General features: G+C 36.0%; 1 protein-coding gene and 1 long non-coding RNA gene across 5 annotated transcripts in view; one reads left to right on the top strand and one right to left on the bottom strand.

Annotated features, from left to right (window-relative positions):
• Nucleotides 1–26,311, top strand: part of gria1b (glutamate receptor, ionotropic, AMPA 1b) — a 103,923-nt gene that overhangs the window by 6,854 nt on the left and 70,758 nt on the right. For all 4 annotated transcript variants that reach the window (XR_015519535.1, XM_087299440.1, NM_205730.3 and 1 more), the window contains 1 exon segment: nucleotides 12,224–12,463. Coding sequence is in view for 3 of the 4 variants with exons in the window: in XM_087299440.1 (XP_087155566.1) it covers nucleotides 12,224–12,463 (240 nt within the window). In the remaining variant the exon portion in view is untranslated.
• Nucleotides 1,172–5,713, bottom strand: LOC147838847 (uncharacterized). The gene is made up of 3 exons (XR_015520491.1): nucleotides 5,050–5,713; nucleotides 4,454–4,774; nucleotides 1,172–4,083 (listed from the first exon to the last, which is right to left on the bottom strand). It is a non-coding gene; the product is annotated as an uncharacterized LOC147838847 (long non-coding RNA).

Raw genomic sequence — 26,311 nt, 5'->3', positions numbered from 1 at the left:
CTATTATTCATTGCATCATAGCCAGAGTGATTATTTCTGGGGTTTTGATGTATGCATGTGGGAGCAGAGCCACAAAGGGATGTATAGTGAAAAACCCACTTGCGTGGGAGGGAATTGACAATATTTAGCTGAAGTAGGACAGGTGTTCTTCTGGGAGGAAACATTTTTCCCTAGATTACCACATAAAGGAGGGTTTAACTTGCACTGATAATAGTGGGCTTTAATCAACATGGCAAGTCACTGCATAGTGTGATTTTGAAAGGACTGAAGTGTCAAGATTAGATTGCAGCAGACAGATTGTAGAATATTTCTGTCTCCTTAATAGTGATCATTTCCTCAAGACAGGGAAGTTGACTTGTGTATGTCAGTTGACATCATACTCCCACATAAATTGATGTACGCTACCAATGATGTAGTGTGTTTATATATGGAATTTTTTGTAAGGTTTGATTTGATTGAATTTCTGGTGTGATTGCCCTGTTAGTGCAGTATTTCACATTTATTCATTCATTTATTTTCTTTTTGGCATAGTCTCGTTATTAATCCACGGTCGCCACAGCAGGATGAACCGCCAACTTATCCAGCTCATGTACACAGCGGATGCCTTTCCATCGGCAACCCTTCTCTGGGAAACATCCATACATACTCATACACACTCATACACTACGGACAATTGAACCTACCCTATACACTTATACCGCATGTCTTTGGACTGTGGGGGAAACCGGAGCACGCGGAGGAAACCCACACGATGCGGGAAGAATATGCAAACGCCAACTTAACCAGCCGGGGCTCAAACCAGCCACTTTCTTGTTGTGAGGCGACAGCACTACCTACTGCGCTACTGCGTTGCCTGTATTTCACATTTAATGTTGGCATATTTGTTATTTTTTTAAAATTATGCTATAATAAATTATCATAGCAATGATACATTATTTTATTAATATTTGTCTCCAGTGTCTCCAGAATGTGTCTGTAAAGTTTCAGCTCAAAATGCCGGACAAATTACTTATTATAGCCACCAGAAGTTGCCCGTTTTGGTGTCTGAATACATCGTAGCTGTTTTTGTAGCCTGTGGCTTTACATAAAAATTAGCTACTTCTCCCCGCCCACCCGCTTCGATGTGCATGTCTGCTTCTCATCATATGTTGTGTTAGATTTACAGCATGTGGATGTGTTTACATGTTATTATACAAACATGGCATCTGTCAATCAATTCGGTGGTCGGGGAAAACCACACTCCTACATCACGTTGCTGTGGGCCTCAAAATCACTGGGATTTGGATCCTATTTTAAAATCAGCAAATTTAAAAATAGAGACTTGTTGGGTTTATATCACTACAATATGACTGTGAACACACTATACCTACACACAGTTCTGTCCAAACAGCTTACAAAAGATAATTTGATTTCATCATACTGTGTTGGTGCTCTTTAAAGAGATGAAAAAACTCAAATTACCTCATCTTTTACACTTGTGTGTTTTTAAACCTTTATCAGTCTTTTTGTTCCGTTGAACATGAAAGATATTTTGGCTGATTGCTTGTACCCATCGACTTCCATATGTTTTTTTTTCCCCACTATGGAAGTTAATGGGTGCCAGCAATCAGCTCTCTCCAAAATATCTTCTTTTGTGTTGAAAATAGCAGCATTTTCATTTTGGGGTGAATTATTCCTTTAAACTATAATGATCATGTTCCCATTCTCAGGAAGTAATATAAGTAATTGTAACAGTATTGATATTATTCAAAAATAAAAATAAAAGTATGATATGAATACAGATAAATATCAACAGTACCATATCGAATTAAAAATAAATGTAATCACCCTCCCATCACAAAACGTTTATTAGCCAAGCACAAAATATTGTTTTGGATGTTGTGTTCCTAAAGTTCTTTTAGTACAAAAAAGTTATATTGTTTTGTACTTTTAGATTTGCTCTTAGGAAAAAAGTGTGAATGCTAACTATAATGCAAAAATATGTCATTTTAATTTTTTTTGACTTGGCATAACCTGGACCAACCAAGAAAATAAACTACAACTGTGAGCACAATTTTATTTTTTAACATTTTTGTTTTCTATTGTGAGAGTTAATATGGATCCAACTAATTTGTTAAATATATTCATTCATTCATTCATTATTTTTTTTTCAGGTTAGTCCATTTATTCATTTGGGGTCACCGCAGCGGAATGAACCACCAATTTATCCAGCATATGTTTTAAGCAGCTAATGCCCTTCCAGTCGCAACCCGTCACTGGGAAACATCCACATACACTCATACACTACAGTAAATTTTTTAGCATACCTAATTCACCTGTACCACTTTTGATTGTGGTGAAAAAACTGAGCACCCAGAGGAAACCCATGTGAACATGGGTAGAACATGCAAACTCCACACAGAAATGGCAACTGACCCAGCCAAGGCTCCAACCAGCGAGCTTCTTGCTGTGATGCGTACTGTACGTGCTACCCACTGCGCTACTGTGTCGCCACCTGTAAATATATATATATTGTAAATGTTTTTCATAAAAATAATAAAGAATATTGCAGAAGAAACAAAAAACACATGTGCTTTAGGTGAGTAAAGGATGCCAGTCATTTCATTTTCGAGAAATTGATCTCTGTAACATTGTCTTCAAGCAGTGTTGTAGGAATGCCACATTTCAGCCTTCATTGAAAATGCATGACAGCAGTTCACAGTAAACAGTTTATCAGAATTGGCTGGGCTCTTAAATGTTTTCAAACAGAATATCAGACCACACTGAAATTGCTACACAATATTAAGGTTGAGGAATTGCACGCACCTTTGATTTAAACTTGAAGTGGAGTTGTCAGCTGCACTGATGAATAGCGAGTAACATGCAGTACGTCGACCTCCCAGTGACAAGTGAAATAACCAGTCGAAGTCTGTCATGATGGCGGTGACTGTTTCTCCTCTCGCCTTTCTAGTTGAATAAAACCTCATCATCACATCACTTTAAACTTGGCAAACGGGCTCTTGTGATTCATTTTTCTTCCATACGTGAATTATTTTAAGAATCCGTTTCAGCTTTTGCCATATCACAAGCCTTTATGACAGTCTGTTCATGGCATTAGTCCCATTCGGCCCCGTGGTCCTCCTTTCAGCACGTATCAGTCCTTTCATCACGCTGACATGCAGTCGGGCCAAATGTCCACAGCATGTCAATCAGGCGGCTCCAAAGAGACCCATTGAAGCTCACGTCAGAGCGGGTTCAGGAACAAACACTGTTTTGTGTGTCTTCCCTGTGGATCTCACATAGACCACTGAAGAGCTTTTACCTGTGTGGTTGCCTTAATATACAAGTGATGGAAGACTTTAGAGACAATGAATGCCTCGATGTAAAAGCTAGCTTGAAAAATACCAAGGATAGCCAGATCAGTCCCAAAAAATACATTTACAAAATTCATATATGCGCAGCGCAATTCACATTTACAAAATCTAATATGTCAATTTGTAAACACAATTTGTGAATTCACAAATCATCATACATATTTTCAGCAAATAAATATAATTTGTTTAATTTTGAATCGTGTTTTAAATTTACGAATTAAGTTTTCATATTTTTAAATTGTGTTTTGAATTTAGGAATTAAATTTGTGTGTTTTTGAATTTTGTTTTGAATTTAGGAATTGGATTTGTGTAATTTTGAATTTTGTTTTGAATTTACGAATTGGATTTGTATATTTTTGAATCGGGTTTTGAATTGACAAATAGAATTTGTGTATTTTTCAATTGTGTTTTAAATTTTTGAATATATTTGCGTGTTTTTGAATCATGTTTTAAATTTACAAAATATATTTTTTTGTATTTATGAATCTTGTTTTGAATTACGAATTGGATTTGTGTACTCTTGAATCGGGTTTTGAATTTACGAATTGGATTTGTGTATTTTTGAATCATATTTATATTTACGAATTAGATTTGTGTATTGTTTTTATCGTGTTTTAAATTTATGAATTGAACTTGTGTAGTTTTTAATCGTGTTTTAAATTTACAAATTCAATTTACGTATTTTTAAATAATATATTTCAGGAAGCTTCAGTGTTGATTATAGATGACACTATCTTCGTTAGCTGTGAGGATCTGGATGCAGTTCAGAGGGAATGGCTCAGGCAGCTGTAAGGTTAGCGGTGGTGATTTCTGGATGTGTGTCTGTAGGGCGACCTTCACTGAGCTGGAATGATACAGTGATAAAAATGTGCCTTATCAGAAATATCATCTTGCAAAGACTGAGGCTACAAGCCGCTTAGAGGACACCAGGGACAAAATCTGATTCTGTTAGGTGACAAAAAGAGCCCGCTTGGCTGTAATCTCTGAAATGATCTCGGTATTTTCTCTTAGAAGGAAACGCTGTGCCCTAATGCTACAGGATTTGGTCATGAGCAGCTACCGTATTGATTTAGAAAAAAAAAAGAAAGACATATTCTCACAATTTCCTATAATTTCCATCCTGTATTATTTTGATGTTTTTTTCCATGATTTTTGAAGGTACCATTGGGATTCCTCTGTATTCTTCCATGGCATAGATCAGAAAATTAAGCATATTATAAATTTAGGGGTGAAATTTGGGGTTTAAATTAAATTATTTTAATAAATTAGGGGTTTAAAATTGACAATCAGGTTAGAGTGGTAGTTAAATCTAGCTTTTTCCAATTAAAAAATTAACAAAAATACAGCATTATATACACTAAAACAACAGTTTAAGACAGTGATTTATGCTTTTGTGACCACTCAGTTGGATTACTATAATGCTGTGTATGTGGAGAGTGGAAGGTCAGCTATTACCTATTTGCAAATGTTGCAAAATGCTGCAGCATGCCTGTTAACTGGTACTCACAAATATGACCACATTTCCCCCGTGTTAGCTTTGCTTCATTGGTTGCCAGTTTATTTTAGAATACAGTTTAACATTCTTTTATTTGTTTTTAAACCAGGTCCGTGCAGAGACTGTCCAAAGGGCATGTGCAGGATAAATTTTTTGAAGAGCAAGTTGGCGCGGGGGGGTGTGTGGGGGGGTGGGGGGTACTGAAGAGTGTTATCACGCTCGTTCTGATCAGCGGTGTTGTCACGCTCGTTCTGATCAGCGGTGTTGTCGCGCGTATAATGTAAAGCGGTGGGGCATGGCGTACTCAAGAGCGGTGTTGTTGTGCGCCTACTGAAGGGCGGTAGGGGGGGGGGGGGGTGTGTCGCGGGGGCACTTTTGATCATTTTGGAAGGGCACTTTCTATCCAAGACTAAAAAGGGCATGTGCACTGCACAGGTTGAGCCCTATGTGTGCACGTGCCTGTTTTAAACCTCTAAATGGTCTTACCCCACCTTATATCTCTGAGCTGATACACCCCTGTAAGCCCACTCGTTCTCTCAAGTCAGCTGATCAGTTTACGAACTATGGGCCCTATCATACACCCTGCGCAATTAGGTGCAAAAGGTGTTTCCACAATTTGTTGCTAGTTTTAGACCAACACAACACTAATTTTCCATTTTCCGCCATGTTGTTTAAATAGCAAATCAATTTGCACCACTTTGTAGATTTATGGGTGTTCTGGTCTGGAAAAGAGGTTTGTTAGGGCACATTGTTGGCACGTTGCTATTTTGAGGAACTAAAATAGACTGCTTAATAGACCAGCTGAAAGCAGGTCTAAGGTCAAGCGCAAAGAGTGTCAGTTGTGCGCCTCACTTACACATTGCTTAAAATATGAAAAAGAATAAAAGGATTAAAATGTTAAAAACAGTTATTTTTTCCTACAAATATAAAACCAGTACCTTCATGCCTTCTCTACCTCGGGGGCTTTTTCAGTTTATTCTCAACAGATTGCTTTTGTGTATCATCATTAGTATTATCTATTATATGCATGTTTATATTGATATTTGTTTTTCTAAAAACAAGCTTAGATTTGTCCACCTGTCAGGTTTTGGACCATATGGGGACCAGATAGGTCGTGTCTTTGGATATAACTATTATATCAAACTATATAATGGATATTATCCACTATCGTTATTATTGTTAATTTATTCGTTTACTGGAAATTGAACTGAATTTAAAAATGTTTTTAACCAAATCTTTGCGCATAATAAACTAAATTAATTATGTAGGCTAATGCATGTCTTCATTGGCGAGCGTACAACACAGTTTCCTTATACACGAAAGAGAGAAAGTGAAACTACCCTGTAAAGGCTGAATGGTGGAGTCTTATTATCCTTTAGCTGCAGATGCTGTCTGTTTTTTTAACTGTTTTGAAGTGTTAAGTTTTTCCACTCACAGAGTCCGCTATGTAAATAGCAAATGCGCCATGCAGTGATGCAACTGACACTTAAAGGGAATGGAAGATGAGACTGTGATTGGTTTATTCTCAAAACACACCCAGAAAACATTAAGACAATAAGCTGAACCCTGTTAGACCATGCGCCGTTGTGCAGAGCGTATTTTTCCGCCCTTAAAAAACCAAAAGTGAATTCGGAAACACCCTGCTTTTGCACCCTGCACTTCAGACTTTGCACCTAGACCATTAAAATTCACTATTCACTTTTTCTTGAATTTAACTGATTTCTGAGCTGGGCCTAAAGAACAAAGCCATCTGAGCCATCTGTTTGCCCATTTAAATTAAATATTTTCTAATTAAAGATTAGTGAAGATTAGTGAAGAACTATTACACTGTAAATAAATATTATGATCAATTAAACGTGACAGCATATGTTTTTAGGTGATTGTAAATTATTAAACTAAGTTAATCATGTTCAGGGTCAGATTTAGTTATTTTGGGGCCCTAAGCAATTCCTGCCATAGGGCCCAAGTCTTGAAAGGCACTTTATGTAATTTTTATTTATATTTTAAATGTTTTTATATTTTTGACATTTTAAAGTAATGCAATCTCTACATTTTAAGTGATTGGTTTTCTTAAAATAAATTTACAACTAAAAATAATAAATATATATTTTTTATAAATTATATAATTTTAATATAATTACATAATTTAATAAATTATGATGGATATTTTATTTTGTAATATTATTATTATTACATAATTTTATGTTATAACAATATCATATTCAAATGTATATTAAATAATATTTAATTATGTTAAAATTGTTTTTCAAAATATCTTTAACTTTTACTATACAAAATATAGTAGAAAACAATGTTATATATAGTTTAAAGGTATAATTTATAGTTTATTTATTGGTAGCCCCCAGATTTTCTTGGGCCCTAAGCGGTCGCTTACCTCGCTTATTGGTTAAATCCTCCCCTGATTATGTTATAACTTAATTTTATAAGTTACGCAAGCTGTTTTAAGTCAGTTTAACATAGTTACGTTCGATGCACTCATAATGTTTCTTTAAATATAACTGCTTGTTTTACTGGCTAAATAAAATTCATTCAAACGTAAAAATTTTAATTAACTTATTAGCTCACATCTACAGACTGCGGAGTGACATAAAAAGTAATGAACGATATGAAAAACTGCATGAAACAAATCTGAAAATAAAAAAAATTATAGAGTGTGACCTATTAAAGCATGAGTGCCCCCTTTCCAGCCCCTCAGTCACTGTGGTCTAAAACCACCACTGACCATCAGTGTCCCAATGTGTAGTGAACCAAGCTCCTTACTGTCCTATCAATGCCTTAATTTGTGTACACAACCTACTGATTCACAACTAGGGAGCTGATTGAGACACAACTACACAAACCCGTTCAAATAAATAATTGGTAATATCTAAATTTGCTGGTTTTCAGTCAAATTAGTTCTGAGGGTAAACCCTTCTGCACCCTTTAAAAGTTACTTTCAATGATATGATATGGCAGAAAATACTATCTACCAGTTGCCTATTTCACTTTTCAGATGGTATATCGTGTTTTTAGAAGACTTGGAATATAGTGCATGAGTCATATGGACCACTGCTTTATTTTTGTCCTTTTGAGAGCTTGTCAGTAAAAATAACCATCCACTTTTATACTTATGAAAACTGAAGGTAAAGGCTGGACTGTATTCACAAAGAAAAGAAAGAGACAGATTGACACAAGAGTACATAATAATTTTTAGCCAAACAATCTATTAAGATACAACTATTATTAGTATTAACTCTGCTTAACCCTAGCTGGCATATATGACCCCTGTCACCATTTTTGGTTTCTCAGCCATGGCATGACTCCCTCAGGACTGCACATCAGTTCAAACACCCCCCATTTTTTTTTTTTTTTACCTCAGCTGCTCAGTAACCAAAGGCAAGGAGAACAGAGGCCGCTGGAACAGATTGATGCAGCCGAGCTCCTCTCATCTTCACTGCAGTGACTGAAGATCAGACGCGATCACTCACGCTGGACCCACCTGTCACAAACATCATTCAGCATCGTGGAGATCACCTCAGGCGGAGAACTTGTTTTCTCCTCCCCAGCCCTGACTATACATTCATGCGCATCTCTCTCCACCCGAGATTCAAACCCCGATACTCCTTTCCACCAGCACTGCATAAAAATGAGTTGTTTTTTTTTTTTCCGCCGCCCCCTCCTCCTCCTTTTTTTATTAATCTGCGGTAGGCATGAAGAACGCTGATAAAGAAGATGTGCACACAGGAATCTCTCGTTATCTTTCCAAATGTTTGAGATAAATGCATTGTGCGGCCTCTTTATTGTCTGTTTTAAGAGATATGCATCTCCGAGTGACAGTGCTTTTCGTCTGTCCTCTCTATCAGTGATTATTATGGCTTAAATTTTGCCTGCTGTAGTAGATGAGGAGCAGAGAAAGCTATCTGCTATCAGAGTTGTTTTCTGAGCCTGGTTTGAAAGTTTATTTGCCCAAAGGAAAGATTTGGAGCTGAAGTATGTCACAACTGTGGCACATCCCTCATTCTCATGCTCACAGCCGCAGGGAACCAACATGTCTGAATGCAAATGGTACGAAAATCCACTGAAGTTATACCTTCGCTGGAACGAATAGAAGGTCTTAGCTTGGAAACACTTTTGAGTTTTGGCCGCTGTGATTGAAATGTGTGGTAAAAGAGGTGTTTTATTGCAAATCTGCTATAATTATGTCTGGAAATGCCTACATTATTATTAATATATGCAATGTGGAAGGGACAGAGCAGTGGATATAATTATAACTGCAGAAGAGGATACAGTCGCAGGTGAAACTCAATACTCAATAATAAAAGTTGTTTTTTTTTCTGTTTGAGAAGACCCCGATTTGACACCGTCTGCAACAGAGGACGCACAGACACAAGAAACAGGTCCTCTACTGGAGAACTGCAATAAAAATCAATTGCCATGTGCCTCTTGAGCACATGGGGTTTAGCTGGCTGTGAGGGGGATGGAGCGGAGATGATTGGTGGGTGGAGGTTTCACTGTCACTGTAATTACAATGAAGAATGCAGGGCAGGACATATTGAGGTCTTGTTTTTTTAGGAGGAAGTGCTTTAGGGGGTGATCATGACAGATTTTTTGATAATGTATTGACTCCCCTAAGCACTTGCTTTCTTGTTTCGACCTCTCAGCATTGATTGATGAGGTACAGTTATAGAGAGGGTTTCACAAGTTTTTTAATGGTAATGAGTTGATGCTTTATTTCAGAGTTGCTTGTGTCCTGGAAAAGAGGTGTTTTTAAATTAAGGGTGAGATTTGCTTGTGGAGTTCTGTAAAAGCAGAGATGAAAAATTATGTGAGTGATCTACTTACAATGTTAAATAGCACAGATCAAGCAATTCATTTTAATTTTTATCGGTCGCATAGCCCTCGCCATGGCTGACGCAGATGTTGACGTGCACCTCTCAAAACATGTAACTACAGTTGGCGCCAATAGCCTAGTGGTTAAGTGCGCAGACATGCAGCACCATGGTGCTCATAACGACCCGAGTTTGATTCCTGGCTTGAGATCCTTTACCGACCCTTCCCCTCTCTCTATTCCCAATACTTTCCTGTCTGTCCTCCTCTATCTTATCCAAATTAAAAGTGAAAAAAATATATATATATCAGAATAAAAAAATTTATGTAACTACACGTTGCAACAAGGCAAAGAGCAAACTCTGTGATTGGTCAGCTTGGCAGTGATGATTAGTGTGAGTGGTGCTGAGAGCCGCGAACCCAATGGAGCAATTGCTTAGAAGTGTCGAGTCCCGTTATGGAGCTCCGTATTTTTTGTGTTTACCTTATGATCAAAGTTGTTGCACGTCTGCCAGTTCCCGCCATAGCATGAGCGAGTTTTAGCTACTTTTAGCGTTCAGAAACAAAACACCTGTGAAAGAACTCAACACAGAGGAACATAAGAGCCTATAGCCAGCTAGCGTTTTGAAAATGTTATTAAAGAGCAGCAAAAAAAGCACGCAGAAGTACAAATGCATGACCATGCGCAAGTCAGGCACTGTGGGTCACGCCGATCACTCGACGCAGAAGTATAAACTAGGATTTACAGTATGTTGCAAACGAGCAGTCGATAAAGATAATAAGTTAAGATGTAATATAAGTTAAGACATTGGTTTTTGTGAATTAAAAAATTACTTTAAAAAACCTTGGTAAATAATGTTGCATAATTGAATGGGAGCTCAGTGGTTAGCACTCTCGCTTTACAGCAAAAAAGGCACTGGTTCAAGACCAGGGCCAGTAGGTATTTTGTATTGAGTTTGCATGTTCACCCCATCTTTGGGCGGGAATGGGTGAATTGGATAAACTAAATTGATTGTAGTGTGTGAATGTGAGATTGTATGGATGTTTCCCAGTGCTGGGTTGTGGCTGGAACGGCATTCGCCACATAAAGCACATGTCAGAGTATTGAGTGAGTGATGTTAAATGCTTTTAATAATCATTAGTGTTTCAGTGCAAGTCTTCTACCTGGAAATTCTCACAGCACTTTTTTTTTTATATATATACAGTGTATATAAAAGCAGTTAGTAACTTTGTACCCAAGTGCTTTTGTGCATGTTGTTAGTGGTTTTGCTTTGTTTTTAGTAGAAACCTACATTTCCTTTATTTATTTTTTTGAATGAATAAATGTCAATTTTCCTCAAGGGTTTTCAGACTTTTGATTCGACCTCACCCACACTATATCCATCCTTTATGAGGACTTTTTGAAGTGTTATTCGCTAAATCCCAAGATGTCTTACCAATGTAAAAATACATTTTATTCTTATTTAAATGGCTTTTTTCACTGTAAAGCCAGTCATTTAAAATATCTTATACCTAATATTTATTTGTATTATATTTTTACTTTGTCTATTTGTGCTGTCACTTAAGTTTAGATTTTAGATGTATAATAAAGCAATAGTTTACTCAAAAATGATAATTACTTACTATTTTCCCGCCATCAAGGGATTTTATTCAAATTATCTTCTTTTGTGTTCAACAGAAGAAACTCAGAAAGGTTTGTGATAAGTGTGAATAAATTTTTAGTTTTGATTAAACTCTCCCTTTGATGCATCAATTTCGCATGTTCTCTGCAACTCTTACATGGTCGTCCACTGAAGCTAAGCTGGGCTGTACCTGTCAGTACATGGATGGGAGACCACATGGGAAAATAAGGTTACTGCCTAGCTGGGTCCTAACGCCCCAGTACAGTGAAGGGGACTCTATACTGCTCAGTGACTGCAGTTTTTTCATGAGACGTTAAACCGAGGTCCTGACTCTCTATGATCGTTATAAATCCCAGGATGTCCTTCGAAAAAGAATATGGGATTTAACCCCAACATCCTGCCCAAATTTGCCCACTGGCCTCTGTCCATCATGCCCTCCTAACCATCCCCATATCATAATTGTCTCCTCTCCACCATTCAGCTGGTGTGTGGTGTGCGGTCTGGCGCAATATAGCTGCCGTCGAGCCATCCAGGTGGATGCTGCACACTGGTGGTGGATGAGGAGATTCCCCACTAAAATGTGTAAAAAGTGCTTTGAGTGTCCAGAAAAGCACTATATAAATGTAAGGAATTATTATTATTATTATTATTATTATTAATTGTTAATTATAACTCAAAATGGCTTCTAAGTTTACTTAAGTTACATTTTGAGGTCACCATTGTGGTGCTCAGTGTTATAATAATGATAGCATTTTTTATGAACTGTTCATTCAATATGTAACATTAGAATTACTTAAAGAGTCAACAGAATGGCTAAAGGGATCCTTCATAAATACTACTTGTATATATTCTTTTTTTCCTGCATGAACATATAATTTTGAATGAAGCAAATGTAATTTTCTTACATTTCTTTTCCTGTTTTACAGTTTGTTCACAGTTCTCCAAAGGAGTCTACGCCATCATCGGTCTGTATGACAGGAAGACCATGAACATGCTGATGTCGTTCTGTGGCGCTTTGCACGTATGTTTCGTCACGCCGAGCTTCCCCATCGACACCAACAACCAGTTTGTGATCCAGCTGAGACCTGAGCTCCAGGATGCTCTGATCGCCCTCGTCGAGCACTACAAGTGGAATAAGTTCGTCTACATGTACAGCTCAGACTCAGGTTGGCTTTTTTTTTTTGCTGTTTCAAAAGTGCAATGAGTTTATGAGAACTGCTGCCAACTTTTTCAGGGTAAGGTAAATATTTCAATATTAGTTTTTTTCTTTTTCTCGTATCTGCATTGCCAGTGGAGTTGCAATGGTGATAAAATGTTGTAATATTCTGTAAGGTTGCTCCGGATGTCACTAAGATGAACAGCAGATGATTTGTGATTTAGGCGCTCTGGAGGATATTGCTGGGAAAGTTTGAGAAACATGATGATCAGCAGTGTAATCCTGTTGCGGTGCTCTGCTCAGTTTGTAATAGGGTTATACTTTGACATTTCCAGTGCCTCGGGTGTAGTAATTTTACTTACGGCTCCCTGATTCCCTCAGGATTGTTCTGATAATCTGTTTGAAGTTCACTGAAAGATCCTCATTTGTGATTTGAGTGTTGGCCGAGCACTGACTGCACCATATTTCACATGCGAGTGGAGACACTCTATCATATTTGCCATATCCAATCATTATCAAGCTATCATGTTGACATCAGAAAAGAACTCTAAACCATTACTGCAATCACTTACAGATCTCCATGACCAGAACAGCACTAGGCAAATAAATGAGCGCATCAGAGTGAATTCATTTAGCATTTGAACCAAGGAAATGCACAGTGTTTCTGCACAAAAAAAATCAGCCAGTAGCTTAACCAGGTGCTAAATGCACTGGAGAATCATTGCAGCATATTTAAATAAAGTCACTGTCATTATTTTCAGCACAAACATGCCTCATTTCTATGCAAATTAGGCTCATTATTGATTGCGTCCTATTCACAAAACTCTGTGCTATAGAACTGTTCAGTCATGAAATCAATTTGTGGACCAACCCGGAAGACTAATTGACCATGGCTTCCCTTGGGACTTTCCTAAAGGGGTTTTCTTTGATTTGTGAGTAAAATAAGGTCTGTGCTTCGCATGATTTGAAGAGACTTTAATATTTTGCTTAACAGTGTATATTACACACATTTAGTTACAAATTCTGAAGTTATAAATTCTGAAGCCATTATATATGGATGACAGCAGTCTTTTGCATCAAGCATGTCAACTGATATCTTAGTGACAATAGTTTGTTTTTTAGATATAGCTTTTGTTTATTTTTAACAACATCAAACTAAGAAATGTGGCAGAGCAAGATCCATGAAGTGTATTTCTTATTCTCAGGAAATATACAAACTCAAGAACAGCAGAAAGTCACAGAATATATCGGAACAAAATAATAAAACAGGCTCGCTGTCAGGCATACTGCTAATACTGCCTTCATATTTTTTGGGAAACGGGTTTCAATACCAGGATACACATAAGGCAGGCCAAAATATTCAGTGTAATATATATTTAAACAACTATCTAGTTGTCAAATCTAACTAGTGAGAGTCTTTTTCAGCAACTTTATGTGAAATGAATCAGTTCTGAAGACTTCTGCATTAAAAGGAAACAAAACCAGTGGTGTGTAATCTCCTAATTTGCCAAATAATACATTGCTTTCCTCAATGGACAAATTAATTAATTTAATTTGATTTATTAAATAATTTTAATTTATTAAACTACTTTGATTAATTCAAAGCAAATTATTAAGATGAATGATGTTTGACTTGAATGAACATAGGTATAACAGTAAATCTCGCTTTCTCTTTTGATTTATTTTTTCTCGCATAGTATTGTTATGTCACAGTATAATATACTGGTGCTGTAATTTAGCATTTGCTTTGCTTTGGCATTTACAAAGTTATTGTTAGAGATTTATTTAAATTCCATTTTGCATTATATACCTGATTAAATGCATTAATTTTTTTTAATAAGAGATTATTTTTGTCGTCAGCTATTGAAACAGACAATTTGAGATTGAAATCTGCGGCAGAAATTATTATTTCTTTTTATTTACACATTGGTATCATTAAACAGTTCAGTTGTATAAATGTAATACCACGCTCATAACACTGAGATATGGCTGTTTACCAGTACAACTGTGATTAGCTATGCTACTTGCCCTTTGGCAATGCAGTCATGTTGATATACAGCCATATAGCAAAGCTATTTGAACAAACATTTTAAGCATATTTTACATTTTATAAACAGTCACATTAGCATATATTTGACCGAAAATCCAGAATCATAACCAATCTGAATATTTAACAAGGTTAATGTTTAACTACTGAGATGCTACATTTTATTCTTTGTGACATGAAAGTGCATGAATGAGCTTGTAATTATGACTTTATAAGTGGAAAGAAAAAAATCCAAATAGTATGTTAAGACAACAAAATATGTAGAAGTAGGACTGTGCAATATGTTAAAGTTGTTAAAATGTGCAAATAATTATATACACTGCCTGACAAAAGTCTTGTTGTTGATCCCAGTTGTAAGAGCAACAAATAATAACTTGACTTCTAGTGGATCATTTGTATACCTGTCAGAAGGTAGATTTTTCTGATGAATCTTTTGTTGATCTGCATCTCAATCATCACAAATACTGCAGAAGACTAGTTGGAACCCACATAAAGATTCACACAGAAATCAGTCAAGTTTGATGAAAGAATAATCATGGTTTGAGGTTACATTCGATATGGATGCGTTTGAGAGATTTGCAGAGTGGATGGCAACATCAACAGCTTGAGCGATGAAGAAATTTCTGCGGCCCATTACATTATCAACCACAGGAGAGGGCAAATTCTTCAGCAGGATAGCTCCCTTTCATAATTCAGCTTTAAAGTCAGAAACATCAAAGTTTCTGAAAGCAATGAAGGTCAAGTTGCTCTAGGATTGGCCAGCCCAGTCACCAGACATGAACATTGTTGAGCATATCTGGGGTAAGATGAAGGAGGAGGCATTGAAGAGGAATCCAAAGAATCTTGATGAACTCTGAGAGTCCTGCAAGAACTCTTTCTTTGCCATAAGTTATTAAATGATCAACTAGAAGTCAAGTTTTTATTTGTTGTTCCTAAAACTTCCTAAACTACAAGACTTTTGTCAAGTAGTGTACAGTACATATCACAATGGTTTTAAATAAGAGTGATTAAATAAATAAAAAAATTATTTGTGTGCTTCTCATTAGCACACTCTTTGAAAGTGAAGTTGAATTATAATGTGCATCTCTAAACCTAAGCAGAAATTACATACTGGTTTCCTTGTAAACAAAATGTGTAAGGATTTTAGTATGAATGCTAAAATGACCAAGCAAAAGCAAGCAATGTTAAGAAAGCAATAAGACGGCAAAAAAGTAAATTGACTCTGTTTCAGATAAATTTTGTTTTCCTGATTGTGTTCTTGATGTTTTCAGTTTGATAAAACTATATCAGTGCAGCAAAGTTTTGGTGATATTTACATTTTTTGTTAACAATATTGAAAAGTCTAATTTGTTTTTTGCAACAGTAAACATGGCTGTTCACTTTCAGAAAATTGTATTGATGCTTTATTTTGCCTAAAAATATGTGTATTGAATTTTGCGTTATTAGCATACTATCACATATCATTTTTTTTTCAAATATTGCACATCCCTACGCAAAAGGTTGCAAACTGCACTAAAGCATATTACCTGTTTTGCTAGTTACAGTATCTTTAAATTATTTGAATTATACATATGTTGACAGAGCTGATGTTTTTCAGAAACATTTAGCTCAGCTTACCTGTCAAAAACCAAAACAAAAACAAAACTGTGAGTTCAGCGAACATTCCATCAAAATCCTTCATCTTGTAAATGTCTCGCCAATGTTTGACCTTGTAATACTCTGTTGTCTGTGTCTGGGCATTTTGGCAAGCTGGCAAATTTTGACTTGCGCTTGTGATTTTTTTTTTCTCAAGTCACCGTCTCACATCAACTAGACACCCTCTTTGCTCAGCCGGCTTCAGAAGTCACACCTCAAACTCTCGCTATATTGATTGAGCTGGAAAATTATTCATGTATTTAAATAAACCACTTTGATGGTACTTCAGGCTCTGTATTTACACCTTGTGGGGGAGATAAACTTACAGTGCTGTAGGGATGGTATACAGTTTTGACCCAAAGAACGAACAGTCTGTCGGATGAAGAAGAGCCAGAGTCAGAGATTCAAATAAATAAATAAATAAAGTTTACTGAAGATAGTTTGAAGTTTCATCAGCAGAAGCCAGCTTCAACACTTGCAATGAGTTCCTAGGCCGTTCTGAATTACAGTAAAACAATGCAGCAATTATACTCTTTACACAAGCCCAGAAAAGGTTGGATCCAGGTAAACAGTTTTCATTGGTTACAGCAGAAATAGACATCTCTAAATGTGTGCGTCAAGGAAGAATTGTATCAAACTCCAGATATGGATGGCGCCATGGTTTTTGGGGGTCAGGTCGACCCTAAACTATTAAGAGCTGATCTTAGACCTGTAAAAAGCTAAATCATGGATGCAAGAGACGCAAGAGACAATCTGTTGTGGAAACTCAAGGTTGTTTCTTGTACGTTAAGCTGTCTTATCAAATTGGATCAAGACTGGTTTCATCATCATTTGGCTTCAATATCCTCACTACACACAGTGTCCATCTACCATACAAATTGAATTACTTTAAAAAGAATTATCAACCAAAACAGCTAAATTACTGTAGACAGTATCATAACAAATAGAACAGGTGTTTTCCTCTCCTCTGCATCAGTAATTCCGTTCAGAGGGACAGAGGGAGAGAAACAGAGGTCTCCATGACCTTTGACCTGGTTTTTGTGTGTCTCCTGAAAACAAAGTTAAAATACATAGGCTAAGAGAGGAGCAAGGACACTGAACATTCTTTCATAAAGCAGTGTTACTTATTCATTGGTTCAAATCAATTTCAAAGTTAAATACTCATTCAAATAATCAAATAGTTATTTTTAATAAAAGTAATGAAAAAGAGGATGATGAGAAAAAGGATAAACGCTGATTTACGTTTAGATGTATTTAAAGGTAGAAATCCGAATCCTTCAGTGCTCAGCATATATAAGTACATCCCTCACAAACAAAAATCTTTTAAATTCATATTTTTAATAGGAAGCTTTACAATATTATATTTGTGGATGCACAATTAATAAGTCAGTGCTAGAGCCAAATCTGGAGCTTGTCTAACAAAATAACTTACGATAACGGTCCAGAAACTAGTATACCCAATTTGATATGTTTTGGAAAAATTTTAAATATAAATTCTAAAAAGCAAAAATACTGAAAAATTTAGTTGAAATTTTGTAGGTTGTAATTTTGTTTTGCAATATTTTGCTTGAATTTAATTGTATTATATTTCAATTTCACAATTTGTTTGGTGACTAGTATATTATTTTAATAAATATATCTGTTTAATAAATCTGTTTTGTTTAAATGCACCAAAATATATTCCCTAGAAATGGATAAAAATATTAATTTAAAAAATGGGGTGTGCTCAATTATTCAGAGCACAGTACTTATAATTGGCAATGCTTGATTTAAGCTAAGAAAATGTATGTTGACTTGCTGAAATGCTCTCATTAAATAATGTTAAGCCCAGAGCTTAGGTTAATCTTAAATGTAAAGTCACGAATCTAAAAATCCATACAAACTTCCCAAAGGAACCCGTGGCTATAAGGCAGATTTTCTAGCCAACGTTTAAAATCTACAAACCTCAAAGCTCTATTTGTCTAGTGAAATGAACCGCTTTACAGAAATTGGTAAACAGAATTTCATTTGAAAGAGGTGTCTGTGCACACTGCCTATTTATCATGACAGGATTTACTCATTAAATAAACAGAGATGTATTCATATGTGTATACATGCATGGCAATTGTAAAGAGCTGATTCAGGTGTCTGGATTGCAGTGATGGAGAGACGTGGCAGATTTTGTGGCAGTGTTGGTGCTGTTACCTGATTTGCATAATTCCTTTAGTGAATCGGTGCTAAAACAACACAGAGAGCATGTGCAAATAACAACATTGTCAACAGGAGCAGTTCTTTCCCAGTGAATACCCTAATAATATCACACAATATTACCTGTTCACAAACACACACACCCATCCCACATGCTTAATTATATGTTATTCATTATCCAAGTAAACAGACTTATCATGTATCATACAGATGTTTGCCAAAGCTGAACTAGGAACACAAGGTCACTATGTGTTTCATCTACGCACAAATACAACAACCACCTCTAGAAGCCCCCACTGCTCTCCTGTTGCCTGGATACAACAGTACTCAGTCTCTAGGTTATTTTAAACCTTTTGAGTAACTCTTGTGTGTGTGTTTGTGTGTGTGTGTGTGTGTGTGTGTGTGTATGTGTGAGAGAGAGAAAGTGTGTGAAATGTTTATGTCAGGTAGCACATTAAACCCAGAGTTCACCGGAAAAAGCAATAACATGACAGATGTAATCATAGCCGTCTTCAGTCTCTGCTGTCACAGTGTTTTTTCCTCCTCTCGTTTCAATCAAATTGAATTACACAGTTTATCAGTAAGATAATAGAGCTTTTAAAATTGTATTTTTACTGTATACATGACAAAGCTTAAAAGTGCTCTATGTATGTTTATTCTTAAGCATAAAAATACAATAATATGATTGCAGATTTTTAAGAAACATGCTACAGTAAGTGAACGATCTTGTTTATCTAAAACACAATGCTGTAGTCAAATATGCTGCTTTAAAAAATGTCTGTTACGTGCCGGAATGTTGTCTATGTTTTTGGTTCTTTTAACCCACTCACTGCCACTTTAGCCAATTACATTTCAGCACCGAGGGTTGCCTTGGTGGAAAACTGTGTATATCATTCATTCATTAATTCAGAAAGGCTCTCAAAGCAGCATTTGTGACTGAAATGTGACCTCCGGACAGTAGCAGACTCCGAAATGAGACGTGGATTAAGAATTCCACATGATGTTATTAATTAGCAAATAACATAAATTTTACAAATGTAGGCAGGTTACACTGTAACTCCATGTCCTAACAACATGCTACTGGATGACATTTGCAGTTGCGTCAGTGCACCAGACGAAACACGACAGAAATTTAAATAGAGCCATTCAGAAGCACAGAATAGTGCACTCACTGCATCCAACGAAATGGTAAGGTTTATAATCTAATTAATACTTATTAAACCTCTTTAACATGATTAAATGTAGATGCTGAATCACTGATATGTGTTGGCTTGCACTAAGTCTCTGTTCTAAAGTTCAATTTCTAAAGGTTTATTTTATTTTCAAGATCTGAGGTGAACTATCTGCTGCTGCTTTCAGGAGTATGGCTATACATGTCATGTAAAATGGCATTCAAACTCACATTATTAGTATTTAACACTGAATAAAGTACATGGAGTGTACCTGAGGTGATTATTGTCATTTTATACTGTTGTTCAGCTTAAAAAAATAGAAACCGTTTCTAAAATATAAATTTCAGATGTTGGTTAGGACAAAATCCCCTTTTAATATGTGGAATATTCCTTCTATCATGTGTCATTGATTTTAATATAGAACACAATTTATTTCATATTTAAATCAGCCTTTAGGCTCGATAGTCAGATTTTCTCCTGTTGGTAGTCAGTCTGGCAACCTGCACTTGCTTTTGTTTTGATTTTGAAATGCATGGGAAGAATTTGTAAAGGAATGCATCAGCAGAAAAGATTACAGACTAATTGCCAGCATAGGTAAATACTGTAGCGCAATGGTATAAAGCCGATTCGAATGTTATCACTCAATTGAATAGGTGTTATCAGTGGTTATCAGTCCTCTGCACCTTTTGGTAGGCTCAGGCCCATCCACATGGTTAATCAGCTATAGATAACATACGGCTGCGGCCGAAAGTTAAGCGAACTAGGGAATTATTTATATTATTTATAAAATTTTCCATTAATTGTATTTTATTAACCTCTACCCCTACCCAGCCTTAAAACCAACCATCACAGTAATGTAAAAACAGATCTGGATCTGGAGTCTTCTCTATTAGTATAGCTGATTAACCATGTGGATGGATGATAGCAGCTTTATAAGCCTACCAGTAGATATTGATACTAAAACGATATATTGTGCAGCCCTAGTCATACGCCTGTTCAACAATATTGTGCATTCTAATTTTACATTTGTTTATTGGTACATTTGGCATAATCTATGCTCACCTAAAAATTTTTAAAATCACTAGGGTTAGGAATTAAAAATCAATTCTTGAGTCCTGTTTCTATTACAATGCTTTTTACTGTGTTTTATTTTCATAATAAGCTAGGTTGTAATCTTTAAAAAAATAGTCTGAAATCCCTAATGGATATTACCAACCTGCAATGAAGGTGTTTAAGTGTTGTTTTTTCAGCTACCATGCGTAACAATTGCTACGCTAACCTAGACTCATTCTCATTCTCACGTTTACTGGATCGTTTGTCAGGTGCTCAGAGATGACATCTCCAAGCCGCTGCAGATGGGCCGAGCATCATCTGTGGAGCTCGCAGCAGTTTAGTGATCACAACCCCCCGGATCTGTCCTTGCCAACTCACACAGATGTTTACTGAGCTGAGGCATGATGAGCCGGCCGCATGTGCGCATCTCCTCAAAGAGCCAGATAATAGAGTTAGGGCCTGTAAACACACAGCCGGCTTTGTTGAAGGAGGCGAGGAAAACACACGGTGTGGGACTCCAAAGGAGACCGGCGGAAATTCAATTTGTTCCTGCGCGTGAGATATTTGAAGAAGCGCGGCGAGAGCAGGTGATACCAAGCCAATTCTGCTTTTCCAAGACAATCCCTGCACTTCTTTTCCTATTCCTCTCTTATCAGTAAAACCGCAGTCACGTTAAGCAAAACTAACAGGAGATGGACAGAACGCGCCGTCCGTCTCTCCCTTCGTCTTATCGGCAACTTGGAGCTGCTTGGTGGGAGATAAAGCAGGTTTGCTCTGTGGCACGAGACAATTTCACAGCTGCTGAGATGCAGGCGTCAGGAGAGGGTTGAGCGTTGGTGTGGCCAAGGCTGTAGAGGCGTTTCGAAAGGCAATCTGACACAGTCTTTTAATGAATGCACTGGCTGTCTCACCGTTCTTTCAGCGACAAACCTAATTCTGGCTGCTGTTGCATAATAATCCAAACACTCCCTCTATAATTAGTAAATCTCTTCTTAATCTGTTGTTTAATTGAAAGGTGTGAAATGAAAGATGACTGACAGCTGCTGATTAGGGTTGGGCGATGTTGTATTTTTATATAATTTTTTTTACAATACCAATGACAAATTTATACTTAGAAAGTGGTACCGTTGTCTGCCTGGATAGATAATTGAAAAAAAAACACACAAAGACATACACACGAACATAACATAACAACCTAAAATGATGTTGGATGAAAGCAGATGCAAGCTGCTCATATATCTTGCTGCACAGTTAATAAACAGGGCAAACATGTCATTAAAATAACCCATTATTTACTCTTCTTCGTGTCATTCTAAACTTTTGAGTTTTTATTCTGTTGAAGATATAAGATATTTTGAAGAATGCTGGTTGCTGGGACCCCTTTCACACAGTGATACTGGTAAATTCAAAAAAGCGCTGCAAGCAACTGAAGGTTGCCATTAAGAAGGAACATAGAAACGTTATCTGACCAACATCTAGCAGGTAAATGTGTCTGGAAAACTATTAAAAGGCTTTAATTTTCATAAACAGCACGGATGTGAATGTGTCTGAATGTTCTGATTGGCTGTCTTACGTCAGCTTGTGCTAAGCGTAAACGCGGCAATTTTCTTTCTGCGTTCATACAGCGCAGCATTCTGGCAAATTACTGGTAATGTTACAACTTCTTATTCTGGAAAATTGCCTGAATGAATTTACTAGTATTTTCAAAAGGGGCCTGTTTACACATGATCCCTATTCCTGAAAGATCTGTATGTGTGAAAGGGGCTAATGATTTCCATAGTGGGGGATTTTTAAAAATTATTATGGAGTAGAGGAACTATGACGTCAATTTGTATCCAAGAACCCGGAAGCAAGTTGGCATTTTAGCAGTTCCAGGTCCCTCGTCCTAAAGTAAATGTTTTTTTTTTGTTTTTTTTTTTAAATAGGATTTTAGTTAAATCACATAAATAAGGTTCGTGGGTACAACAAACTCAAGATACTTTAACGTTTTATTCTACAACATAAAACACACCAGTTACATACCACTTTTGCTTTTTAAAATTGGTTATGCTTCTTTTAAAAGACACTTGCTATCAAGTTGCTAAATGAGACTACAGGCGATGTCAGAGACTTTATATGTCATCGAGCTGCACTGTCTGAACTGGAATACAGCCCACTTTAAATTTACAGCTTGCATTTGGTATTTTCATAAATAGTAATCATAAAATAACATAACATAACATAACACAACACAACATAGAATAGTTAATATTTTTCTAATTGGGCATTCATATTGTGTGTAGTCTTCACTTTAACTTGAAAATTGAATCAAACTTATAGAGATCGTCGGCATCGTGGCAGATAATGCTTTACATAGCCTGTCTCTTTCCTGCTTTTAGTAATGCAAATGTGTGAAAAAATTTGTGAAAAATATATATATTTACTGAGATTTTAACATGACCGTTTTACATTATCGTTTTTTTCTCTCTTTTTTTGTCATTTAAACACATTTATTGCAACATTTAAACTAATCTTAAAATATATAGCATTTGTGAATGTATAAGCTGGTTTTCGTTGTACTTTGTGACAAAAAAAAGGTATTGAATGTTGTTCTCTATCTATGATGGGACTTACAGACTTTATACTCGGGTAAGCGAGCTGTACGTGCACAATTAAACTTATTTAAATATGTCTTATGACAATAATAGGCACATTGATAAAACATACAGTTTGTGTTTTAAAACTTTTATAACAACTGTAAAGCTAAACAAATGTATTTCTCACTGGAAAATGGCACATAGGTCTTCATACAACCATTACAACAACAATTTTTTTTACGTATTTGTTGAGAGAGTAAATCATCATAACATTGTATATCCAGTGTTTTGAGCTGCCGTGACTAGTATCTCTATGAGTCTCTTGCAAAGTCAAAGTTGCTCTATAAGGCCCGCAAATCATATCGAGGAGAGAGAACAGATCTCGAGAGGCTCATCAATGTTCTAAGCATTACAGTTGTTGGGTAAAATGAATTGATTTAACTTTTTGTAATATAAATATTGCAATAAACAGTTTATAAGCCTATTTCTTTTAGTAAAAAAGTCATATATTTATAGGTGCGCCTTTAAACTCCTCCAAACAGACAGGTTAGACATGTAAAATTATTATTCCATCATTTGCAATGTTTCTAAATTGCATTGTCAATAATTTTTTTTAACCATTTTTTTTCATCTGTTTTATCTATTCTGTTCTGTAAAGCTGCTTCTGACCATGCCATGTCCACACTAAATGGTTATAAAAGGCATGTTAAATGGAATATATACAACATTCTTTATTTATTCTCTTAGGTATGGCGAGATCTCCACTTAAGTATCATACTTCGAGGGAAAATGTGCTTTATGCATTAGCATGAAGCATCTGAATCGGTACCTGGTATCGGTCGATCACGATGACAAGGAATTTGTACTCGGTATCGGCTTCAAAAATTCAGATCGGAGCATCCCTAGAAATTACTCATGGCAACTTTAATGTATACAGTTTGCATTATTTACCTTCAGTCCACAGCCCTCAATCAAGTTTGGTGTTTGGCTCTTCATAAGAAAAGGTTTGGGGGCCCCTGATTTAAAAGTTACTGATTTAAGTTGTAGCCTGATGATTTCTTCACATAAAATGTGAAGTTCCAGTACAGATGGACAAGAGGCCTGTAGGTAGAATTTAATTCATGTAGTATTATACACAATTGCATTGTAATGAAAACATTTTCAATGAATATCCCATAAAGAGCAGTTTTAATGTGGACAACAACCTAAAGGGTCTATTTGCATGTTTGTTATAGTCCAGATTGTCATCTTGATTTTAGTTAATGATATGCATTGTTATCTTATTATGCTAATTGGATGCAGTGGACCAAAATCAGAGTCTATATTTATAATGCTTCTCTCTGCTCATCTCCAGATATAGTTGACTCTCTTCCAAAAGTAAAATCTTTTTTTGCCTCATTTGAAAAAAAATTTAAATAAAATAAATAAATAAAATAATGCCTGAGCTTCTCAAAAGACGTAGTGTTAACAAAAGAATTTAGACTTATTTTGACAGCAGAGCAAAGCGAATTATGTTTTTTCTAACACCAAGTTTCCGAAACGTCTGGGCTGTAATGTACGAGCAATTGTGATGGCAGCACCAATTATAAGCCAAATCCATGACTGAAAGTGCAACCAAGCATGCAAAACAAATGCAAATTCATTAAAATACATAAATTGGCTTATTAATGTTGTCTCAAATTAATTTCTTTAAATTTTATGTCACATTTCTGACCCATTTAAATGTGCGAGCTAGTTTGTGTTGAAACATTTTACTTGCTGAACTTTGCTCAGCTTAATTTTTCTCTGTGTGCATATAGTCAGGCTTGTTTAGGAGGTTGCTCATTTGTGCTGCTCATAAATACTGATGTGTGTGTGAATATAGGTGCCAGTATTGATCCGGCTTTTGCTTTGAAGGCAGTTGCCTTTGGCTGAATAGGAGATTTGCTGTCTTTGAAGTTGAAATTCTGCTGCCTGCAGAATTTGTCCTTCATATTGACCAGTAAGCTTATCATAATCGGGCACAAGTCAACGCTGATTGCTGTATTAACGCACCGTAATTTGTTTTTTAGAAATGCAGAGACTTTGATCCTGTTCCTTTAGGTGTAGTCTGACAGGGAACATGTCTGAATGAGATTGTCTTTTGAAGTCCTGTTTGAAATGCTGCATAGGCAACTACATCTCTTTTAAACACAGTGTAGCATCAGCGTTTGTTTTAGTGATGTGTCTTTTAAACGAAATACTAAAATACTTAGATTTAGCATAGTAGTGGCATACTAGGATGTTTTTGTAATCATTTTTTTTTACTAGCTGGCAATAATAAATAAATACACTGTAAATAAACTGAAACCACTGAAAACATGGGTCTAGTTTTAATTTTTATTTCTAAACACATTTTGAAGTGGTTCAATTTTAGTATGAATGCAACATAGACCAAATAGATAAACATAACAAAAACAAAATTTGATGTCCACAAGATGTGACCATAAAAATGTACAGAATGCTCAAGCAGACATGTCTTTAGTCACAATGTTACTCATTAAAATTCAAAACAGAAGTTCTCATTTATGTGTGGTCTATCAGTGGAATTTCCAACATGATCTCACGGAAATTTGTAACTTTTGGATTTAGTGGTTAATTCGTATGGATTTGAACAATCTCAATCGTACAGTGTAGTATGATTTTCTTATCCCCATTGACTCCGGTTGGGTTTAGGGAAAGGGACGCCTCCTTTTTAAGATCATACAATTTCATATGACTGAACTTGTGGAACTTTTTTTGTACTCGTAGGACAATTTTATACAACTGAATTAACCACTAAACTGACAAAATGTAAAATAGTTGTGTGTCCTTGTGAGATCAGGCTAGACATTTTGAGGCTGTTTTGACCCTTTTACAGATTTTACAAGCACTTCATAAGTTCTCAACTAATAAAAATGCTACCACATGCACTTACGTGTGCATGTTTAGTCATGGTGAAGTTCTGTCACAAAACGTAGATAAAACAATTTTAGATTTTGTTTTGTATCTTTATGATTGGTTTTAATAAAAATCTATTTTTAATCTGTACACTAATGATTTTAAAATTAAACTCAGAAGTTCACATTTTTCAAAAGTTTTATTGATAAGTTTTGTGTCCACATTTTTGTGTCTATGAATTTCTTAGGGCCCTATATACACCTGGCACAATAAGACTTGTTTTGCAGGAT

Source organism: Danio rerio, chromosome 21 (assembly GCF_052040795.2).
Source record: "Danio rerio strain M-AB ecotype USA chromosome 21, GRCz13ab, whole genome shotgun sequence".
In the NCBI taxonomy this organism is placed as follows: domain Eukaryota; kingdom Metazoa; phylum Chordata; class Actinopteri; order Cypriniformes; family Danionidae; genus Danio; species Danio rerio.
This window is presented reverse-complemented; position numbering and strand designations above follow the sequence as displayed.